Here is a 10510-nt window from a genome sequence, read left to right on the forward strand (position 1 = left end):
ACTATCGGGTCAGGATAAGAATTACCTGTTACCCGCTACCCGTTTCACCACCCCTACATCCAATCACATCATGAATTTCTTTTATATGCGAACTACATCTTACTATCCCTCCGTCCCACAAGAATATACATTATTTTCTTTTTAGTTCATTCCACAAATATGCACTTTTTTTATTTTGGAAACTCTTTCTATCTAATGAGGTGAGATTCATTTTCTACTAATAATACTTTAATTACTTTTTCTCTCTACCTCTCTTACTTTGTCAATTTTGCATTAAAACTCGTGCCTAACCCAAAATGCGTATTCTTTGGGGAATGAGGGAGTATAATATACGAACCGAGACTGAATATGAATAATTAATACAAGTTTTGGATTGTCACAATCGAAATAAGTGATCACATTGCATATTTAATTCGAGGTGAAATTTGAGTGTTATTAGAATGACTGAACAACAAAATTAGTCCCTACGTATAGCTGATCGAACCCTGGAGGCATCCAAGTTTAAAAAAATGCACCTACCGCCTTTACATATAAATTCATTTGAAGTCCTTTTTCACAGTTTACTATCTTCCATGCCATTCTCACCCTTCTTTTTTTTCCAAAATGCCACTAAGGGCATTTCGGTCTTTCCATTCTCACTTTTGTTATTAATTTTGGAACAATCTTTTGCTACTCTACTATAAACCCTTGAAGAAATATTATGTTGCTTGCCTTTATCCATACAAGATTAATAATTTAAATATTCAAAGTAAATATTACTCCTTCTGTCCCCCATTAATAATTCACTTTAGTTCCAACACGGATTTTAAAAAATGTAAAAGAAAGTGGATTGAAAAAGTTAGTAGAATATGAGTCTCACTTTTGTTTATTAGTTTTATAATAAATTGTAAGTTGAATGAGTTAGTAGAATGTGAGACCTATTTACCCTTTATGTTAAAAAGTGAAAGTGAACAAATTAATAGGGGACGAACGAAAATGGCAAAGGTAGATAATTAATAGGGAACAGAGGGAGTAGTATATGTTTATTTAAGAATAAATAAATATAAACTATAAGAGTGTCCACTATAGGGGCGGCGCGCCGGCCGCCCCCTTCCCGCCGCCGCCGCGCCTTGCTATAGTGTGGAGGACGTCCGCCCCGAGGTGGATGAAATTTCCGGGACGGAAGGTCCTCCGGCGTTTTTTGTGCGAGGACGCGCTGGTGCTCTTTCGCTCGCCAATAGGCGCGCCGACCTATAGTGCACAGGCGATCGGCGCGCCGGCCGCCCCCTTCCAAATTTTTATTTTTTTTTCAAAAATTATACCTATAAATACCCCTCCTCCACCCCCCCCCCCCCCATTTTACACCATTTTCATACACTCTCCATTCATTCACTATCTACACTTTCACTCTCTAAAAATACACAGTGGACACGACGACTCACCCAGCTTGGACGAATCGAGATATGGCGGCAATCCTTCCCAGCTCTCGGGATATGGCGGCTATCCTTCTCAGCCGTCGGGATATGGATGCAATCCTTCCCAGCCCTCGGGATATGGCGGATATCATTCTCAGCTGTCGGGATATGGCGGCTCTCCGTCCCAGCCGTGGAGTTGAAGTCAATCTCCCCCTCCGTGGGGATCGAGTCCAACTCCACCTCTATCTCAGCTGTAGAGGTCTTCTCCCACGCCCCAACCTTTTCATCGGAAGCTGAGTCGCTCGGCGTTTGGAGATTACAGACCCAACCTCGACGCGCTTAACCATCCCCGTCCGGAGACCCCTTCCCAATCCAGCCAATCTCCTTTCACCGATGCAGATCAGGACGCCCTGGATACGATGATGGGTCTGCTCAGTTCCGGCATACCGGATACCCCCGTTCCGACGAAACTCGGCGGGACCGAAGGGGAGGGTGGAAGCAGTGGCGGCGGCAGAAGATGCGGCGGCTCGGGCAGCGGCGTCGGAAGCGGCGGTGGCAGCGATGCAGTGGCGCCGGAAGCCGGACACAAATGGGGCACGCACTACACCAAAGCGGAGTCCATTATTGTGGCGAGGGCGTGGGATGTCGTCACATTGGACCCCATAGTGGGCACCGATCACACCGAGGGGAGCTTTTGGAAGCGTGTCATGTTGGCATACAACGAGTTCAAACCTCAAGACGCCAGACCGCGTGACGGAGAACAGCTCCGCAAAAAGTGGTCTAGGATTCTGCCGGCCACCAAGCAGTTCGCGGGCATATACCAGAACAACCTGCTCAATGCTGAGAGTGGCCGGAGCGAAGCTGACGTGAAGGCACTGTCTATGGGCAAATACAACACGGAGGGTTGGCCGAAGTTCACAATGTGGGAGGAGTATCAAGTTCTCGAGCACTGTCCGAAATTCAAGGCCATCTGTGCGCAAGAGCAGGCTGGAGCTCCTGGGCCGAAGCGTACTAGACACAACATAGCCGGGGACTACAGCAGCGGCAGCGGCTCGCAATCATTTGACCTGAACGACGAGCAAGCGGAAGAGCCCTCCGTTACACACTCTAGGCGCGCAAGCCCTCCGGGACAACAGGCCTCTATGCGACGCGCTAGAGATGCTGGAATTTCCTCCCGCCGATCGTCGGCCGCGTCTGGATCGTGCACCCCACAGCCCGCTCCAGCACCGCTGCACAGGGTCCCTGGTTCCCGCGAGGTCTTGAGGGAGAACCTAGATGTGCAGTTGATGCAACAACTGCAGGACGCCTGCAGCAAATACGAGGCCGCAACCGACCCGTTCATCAAGGATATATACTTGAAACTCATAAGTCGGATCCAGCGCCGTCTAGGCTTGGCTGGTGAGGGTCCTGGGCCAGGGGCGGGCGGTGGCAGCGAGGGAGACGGAGAAGAAGAGGAGGATTCCGACTCCGCCACCGATTAGACGGTGGCGGCGTTTTTATTTGTATTTTGTTATAAATGTTCGTTGTATAATTTTACCGTTTCCAATACAACGAATATTCGGTCTCAATTACCTCGTTTTCTAATTATTTAAATTCCGATGATTTTAACTATAATTGATTGAAACTAAAGGAAAAAATTAAAATGAAAATTGGTTATAAAATTTCGGGGCTATTGGAAGTGTCCGCCTAAATGGCGGAAACCTTTTTTTTGGGCACGAACAAAAAAACTGGGGCTGTGGACAAAAAAGGGGGTGGTACTATTGGGGATGTCCGCCTTATTGTGGACACTCTAGACATATTGTAATAAACTATTAAAATACTAAATTTTATAAACATAATACGAATAAATTATAAATACTACTAGAAATTATAATTCACATATAAGACATACCAATACGTTTTGATAACTGTGAATAATGGGAAGACTGAAATGCAATGCATTTTATGATTGTTCTGCCTCAATAGATACACCCAGAAATGAACATGGAGTTACAAATATACACCCATATTAACGATAATTCTATTTTATATTTTATAGTTATATTGTGGACTTGTTACTTACTAACCTGCTTGTATTTTTTCATTTGCTAACGTGTATTTGAAAAAAACCAAATTAACATTTCCACATTGAAGTAAAATGACTTGACTTCCAAATATATAGTGAAATTATGAATTTAAGGTTTTCAGTTTTTACAATGATGAATCTCAAAAGCAGTGAGATTGTTTGTTCACACCATGTCCTGGGAGTTTCGTGACCACTTCTAAATTCAAGTGCTGAAAAATGTGGTGCTCACAGCTTACATAAATATATACTACTAGCTATATAATATTTCTTGATTACCCACCCATTTTTCAAGACAACCAATGAGGGAACTTTAATTTAGTGGTCGGCCATTCAATTTAATTATTAGAATTAAAAATTTTAGAGCAACCCCAATTGACATTCTATAATTCATACTATGTCATACGTGTATTGATATTAGTGTAGAAATGCATGTGGACACGTAGTGTAATAAACACCAAGGCGAGGTAAAAATCTGTAGTTTAGTTTTCTCTAAAAAAAGTTCGGTAGTTCGATTTTATTCAAGTTGAGTTACAATTGTTTACATAAAATTCATAACATTGATTTATTTTTTTAAAAAAATGAATAATGAGGTTCAATTTCTAGACATCTCATCTCTATCTCTACTTATAAAGAATGTCTTTATCGATTGAATGTCCTAGTAGAGACAATACATACACAAACTCACTAAAAATTACATAACCGGATATAAGAGCACCCGCAACGCGGTGCCGTCGCCGTTCCTATGCCGTTCCGGAGGAACGGTTTCGCGGCGGCACGCGTTGCAGCGTGCGTTCCGTCGCCATTCCGTGCCGCCACCGTTCCCATGCCGTGCCGCGTTTCGTTCCTCCGGAACGCGGAACGAAACGTTCCGCCACGCGCCGAGGCGACGTGGCGGACTCCCATTCGACGCGTGAAGCCCACTCGCTGCCCCGCGAGTGGGCTTCGTCCCGATGACGCAATAATTCATTTTTTTTAAAAAAAAATTCGAATTTAATAAAAAAAAAATAAATTTTTTTTTTTAACGGTAATGAGACCGTTAATTTTATAGCCGTTTGTTTTTTTTTTTATTTATTTATTTACTCTATAAATACTCCTATTTCATACTCATTTCAATCACAAACACACATCTATTTCTCTCTATTCCCACCCCAATTTTCATCTCAAATCAACTCTATTTTCCTTCTCCCAAATTTAATCAAACTAATGGATCCTTATGAACAAATGCGTCAAATATTGGAACAATCACTTGAAGAAGATCGACGACGAGAGGCGGAAGAAGCCGCTCCGCCCCAACGTCGCTCCCGTACGTACATCCATCGTAACCGGGAGGAAGCCGCCGCAAGGTTAGTACGCGACTACTTCTGCGATAACCCGGTTTGGGGAGATACGTACTTCCGTCGCCGTTTCCGCATGGGGAAACCGTTATTTCTCCACATCGCGAATACTTTGGCAGCCCGGGAAGAGTTCTTCCAGGAAGGGTTCGACGCGGTCGGACGTCCCAGCCACACGACGCTGCAGAAATGTACTGCAGCAATCCGCCAGCTTGCGACTGGACAAACGGCCGACATGTTCGACGAATACCTCCACATCGGAGATAGCACTGGGCGAATGTGCTTGCTCAAATTCTGCAAAGGCGTCCGGGCAGCCTTCACCGACGAATTTCTCCGGAGGCCAAGCACGGCCGATTGTCAGTTCCTTCTCGACCTTCACGAAACAGTGCACGGATTCCCAGGGATGCTCGGCAGCGTCGATTGCATGCACTGGCAATGGAAGAATTGCCCGGTGGCGTGGAAGGGGTCCTACACGAGCGGCCACAAAGGTACCCACCCAACCGTTATACTCGAGGCCGTTGCCGACTACCGCCTTTGGATCTGGCACGCGTACTTCGGGGTCCCCGGGTCGAACAACGACGTAAACGTGCTCAACCAGTCCGACCTCTTGACCGAAGTTTTGGATGGTAAAGCGCCGGCCATCAACTTCGTCGCCAACAATCGGCTTTATAAAATGGGGTACTATCTCGCCGATAGCATCTACCCGAAGTGGCCTACCTTCGTGAAGACGTGCAGTGGGTCTGCGAACCCAAAGCAGGCTCTTTTTGCGCAGAAGCAGGAGGCTGCTCGCAAGGATGTGGAGAGGGCGTTCGGGGTTCTCCAAGCGCGCTTCAACATCATCAAAGCCCCGGCTCGTACGTGGTTCATGGAGAACATGGTCGACATCATGTATACGTGCATAATCTTGCACAACATGATTGTCCAAGACGAAGGACCCGAGGCGGGAAATTGGTTCGACCCCGAATCCCCCGGAAGCTCAACCGCAAGTAGTCCGCCTCGAAGTGGAGCGCATCCGTCTATACAAGAACGGTTATCTATTCGTGCAAGGACACGCGACTCTAGCGCCCACACCCAACTCCAACATGATCTAATTGAGCACATTTGGGCAAACTTTGGCGGATGAAATTATTAAAATTGTGTACTTTTATTTTTTTATGATTTTAATTGTGTGCTTTTTATTTTTTTAAGTTTAGTTGTAACTTTGTTTTAATGTTGTGTGTTTTTTAATAAAATGTGTTTGTTTTTTTAATTGAATTGAGTTGAAATTAAAAAAAAATGAAATTGAATGAATAGTAATTTAAGGAACGGTTAAGGAACGGTTAAGGAACGAGGGTTGCAGGTTCCGTTCCTTAGTTAAGGAATGGAGTAAAAAAGTACAGTGGGGCCCTCAAATAGTGGTTTAAGGAACGGTTTAGGAACGGTATAGGAACAGCGTTGTGGATGGCCTAACAATTACCACATACAAATAATGTAGTCTAGCTACTAGCTAGACTATAGCATCTTTGAGAGAGAGAAGTAAAAGTAAATAGAACTATAAATTAGCATGTTTGGGAGAGAGAAGTAATAGCAAATAGAACTATAAATTAGTAATAAAGTCATTTTGTCATTTTAGTACGTTTCCTAGTATCAACGTCATTTCTTTTTTATTATAAGTCAAACATATTTATTATCAATTACTTTATTTTCTTTTTCTTTATCCTCTCTTCATCTCTCTATCTTTTTTTATTTTCTACTTTATTCTTCATTTTAACTCACCTAACACAATTTTCTTAAATCGCGTGCCAAAAGACACTTGTCCACTACCATGGAACAGAAAAAGTACAAATTTGTCTATCTTTTTTAGGATGGAGGAAGTATTGAATTGCAACTGATATGTAATTATTTCATCATTCCCCCAAATATTGTCCCACTTTGACCAGACATGGGTTTTAAGAAATGTAATGAAAAATAAATTAAAAAATTATTAGAACGTGGGTCCTATTTTTATATACTTCATCCATCACATAGTAGATGTCACACTTGGGAGATGACACGAGATTTTAGGAGATGTTATTTTGTTTGTTAAGTGGTGGGAGAAAATATAATTTTATAATTGATTTGAGAATGAACTTTTTCCAAAAGAGAAAATGTGATATCTTCTGTGGAACAAATTAAAAAGGAAAGTGTGACATCTACTATGGGACGAATGGAGTATTAGTTTTATAATAAAATGTGAGTAGGAATGAGTTAGTGGAATATGAGGTCCACTGTAAAAAATGGTAAAAAGTTAAATGTGACAAACTTTGTGGGACGGACGAAAATAGAAAAATGGGACAAACTTTCAGGGACAGAGGGAGTACGAGTTAAATAAAATAGAAAATAAAGTAAAAAAAAAATTGGAAGAGTGGATCTTGGCATTTCTCTTCATGTGTGCCTATAAATGAGCTCCAACTCCTATACCAAAGCTCACACAAACAGTATTTCCATTTTGTGCAAAGATGGAACTCTCCTACGTCTCCCTCCTCTCCGCCTTCGTGGTGGCCGTCTCCCTCTCCCTCCACTTCCTCTTCTTCAAGCCCCCGGCCGGCCTCCCCCCGGGCCGGACAGGCTGGCCCGTGGTCGGCGAGAGCCTCGAGTTCCTCTCGACGGGCTGGAAGGGCCACCCGGAGAAGTTCATCTTCGACCGCATCGCCCGCTACTCCTCCTCCGTCTTCCGCACCCACCTCCTCGGCGAACGGGCCGCCGTCTTCTGCGGCGCCGCCGGCAACAAGTTCCTCTTCTCCAACGAGAACAAGCTGGTCCGCGCGTGGTGGCCCGCCTCCGTTGACAAGGTCTTCCCCTCCTCGTCCGAGTCGTCGTCCTCCCAGGAGGAGGCCGTCAAGATGAGGAGGATGCTCCCGTCGTTCCTCAAGCCGGAGGCCCTGCAGCGCTACGTGGGGGTCATGGACCACATCGCGCGGCGCCACTTCGCCTCCGGGTGGGAGGGGAGAGACCAGGTGGTGGTGTTTCCCCTCGCCAAGCACTACACCTTCTGGGTGGCGTGCCGGCTCTTTGTCAGCGTGGAGGACCCCAGCCACGTGGACAGATTCGCGGCGCCGTTCGGCGAGCTGGCAGCCGGGCTGATCTCGGTGCCCGTGGATCTGCCCGGGACGCCGTTTAACAAGGCGATCAAGGCGTCCAATTTTATACGGAAGGAGCTGGTGGAGATCATAAAGCGGAGGAAGGTTGATCTCTCGGAGGGGAAGGCCTCGCCCACGCAGGATATCTTGTCGCATATGCTCCTTACTAGTGATGAAAGTGGCAAATTCATGCACGAGTTGGATATTGCAGACAAGATCCTAGGGTTGCTCATTGGTGGACATGACACTGCTAGCTCTGCATGCGCCTTTGTTGTCAAGTATCTGGCTGAGCTCCCTCACATTTACCAACCACTCTATAAGGGTATCTATTTTACCTTAACTTATCAATCTTATATGTGAATCAACATATGGTGGTCAATGATCATACGTGTTTAAATTTGTTAATAATTTGTCAACACAATATATGTTTCGTCGTCTCAAAAGTACCTACTTGCATCTTTTGTTACTTTTTTTTTTTTTTTAAATGTTATCCAGTTTTTCGTGAATAGAAGGAGTATAAGTGATTTTAAAAAGATAGACGTGTGTACAAATCATAACACGTGAAACTCGTATGATGTTAAAATACAACTAAAAAGAGTTACTCCATATAGCTAGAGCCAACCAAGTTTGATTTAATTGGTGTTTACATGAAACTAAAAAAATCTTTAAAATCTAAAAATAATTGGACGGCGAGATTGATATATTTGAGGATATTTATTTATGTTATGATTCAGAACAAATGGAAATTGCGAATTCAAAGAAGGAAGGAGAATTGTTGAACTGGGAAGATATCCAAAAAATGAAATACTCATGGAATGTAGCATGTGAGGTTTTAAGACTTGCGCCACCTCTTCAGGGAGCTTTCAGAGAAGCCATGTCTGATTTCATGTATAACGGTTTCACTATTCCCAAGGGTTGGAAGGTAATTACATATGTATAGTTAGTAAAAATGATTAATAACAATTTTTTTGTAATATTATTTGCTAACTAATTATTTGTGTTACTGTTACAGATATATTGGAGTGCAAACTCTACGCACATAAACCCGGACTGCTTCCCCGAGCCTAAGAAATTTGACCCATCTCGATTCGAGGGCACAGGGCCCGCGCCATACACATTCGTCCCATTTGGTGGAGGGCCTCGGATGTGCCCTGGGAAAGAGTACGCTCGCCTGGAGATCCTGGTGTTCATGCATAACCTCGTGAAAAGATTTAGGTGGGAGAAAATTATTCCCGATGAGAAGATTGTCGTAAATCCGATGCCCATTCCTGCCAGGGGATTGCCGGTTCGTCTCTACCCACACAAAGCCTGAATCATCTTAGCCTGTAACAAAAAACCTAGCTACTCCTTAATTAAGTTATCTTGTATTAAGTGTGATTGTGTGCCAAGAATCAAAGCTTCTTCAAATGTCTAATAAATTATGTAAAGCTTACAATTGTTGAGAGTTTTAAATTATTTAATGTTGAAACAAACATAACACTGTGTGCATCATCAATTCAGCCCTCCATGTTTGAAAGTGAAGATCCCACCTCACGTGGATGTGCCTCTATTAATTTCATCATCAATATTTCTCGCTGACATTAAAAGTAATAAAATTGATTAATTAACAATGTTTGGGTTGATAAAAGTTAAAACCACAAGAAGAAAAAAAAAATAAAATTGATACGTGAAATATTCCAAATATGGCAATTTCAGATGTGGACACAGTTAGAAATCTAAAAGTCATAGTAAACATCGAAATGGTGCAAACAAATCGGCCAGAGCGAAAATGAGACACAATTGCTATTTGGGAAAGTTGTCCATGTTATGTTTCATCTGTATTAGCCTCTTTTTTCAAGAGATATTTAATGCAAATATGTATATCTGACACGAGCTTGCAAATTTATTTTCTAAAATACAATATATTATGCTCTACAATGTATCTCAGCCTCATGTTTATTATTTCCCTGTAATAAATCGCATGTGCGCTGTAAAATAGTACTCCAAAAATATTACACATATGTGCAATAATAGAAGGAGAATACATATACCCCAAAATTAGAGGTGGGAATATGGGTCATGGGTATTGGGTTTACCCGTTCCCGACTCGATACTCACCGAGTATTAGATATCCGATATTCAATAAAATGGTTAAATGGGATTGGGTATGGGATGAGTAATGAAATTTAAGATTAGTCGGGTATTGGGTAACCCAATCGGGTATTGGGTATTACCTGAATACCCGATTTACTGTTTAGGATAATTATTAATTAGGTTTAGCGATTTATAGTTGTTGGGTATGGAATAAATTATTTACTTAATTATAATTAATTATGTTATTTTTCTTTAACATTTATAAATAAGACAATCATCCGACTCTCCATTAAAGTGACTCTACTCTCCTTCCCTCTCTTTCTTTCTTTAAGTCTCTGTATCTATTACGTTGCCGCCTGCACACTCTCTGTCGTATCTCTTGGTTAGTCACTAGCCTCCCTCGGTAATACAGTTGACATTTTTAAGTTCATGAAAAGGCATAATTAGCATACAAAACAAACATAAAATAAAATATTTTCAATGAATAAAGAGAATTTTAGCTTAAAAATATTTAATAATTTTTTTATTTTTTTTATTAATTATTAATAT

The 10510-nt window shown here is 42.6% G+C and overlaps 1 protein-coding gene across 1 annotated transcript; it reads left to right on the forward strand.

Moving 5' to 3' along the window:
* Positions 1–7225: 7225 nt before the first annotated feature.
* LOC121750743 (beta-amyrin 28-monooxygenase-like) lies at positions 7226–9323 on the forward strand. Its single transcript, XM_042145345.1, has 3 exons — positions 7226–8210; positions 8623–8810; positions 8901–9323. The coding sequence occupies exons 1-3, from the start codon at positions 7268–7270 to the stop codon at positions 9198–9200; spliced, it is 1431 nt and encodes a 476-aa protein (XP_042001279.1). The 5' UTR covers positions 7226–7267; the 3' UTR covers positions 9201–9323.
* The last annotated feature ends 1187 nt before the right edge of the window (positions 9324–10510 follow it).

The sequence above is a fragment of the Salvia splendens genome, chromosome 10 (genome assembly GCF_004379255.2).
Source record: "Salvia splendens isolate huo1 chromosome 10, SspV2, whole genome shotgun sequence".
NCBI lineage: Eukaryota > Viridiplantae > Streptophyta > Magnoliopsida > Lamiales > Lamiaceae > Salvia > Salvia splendens.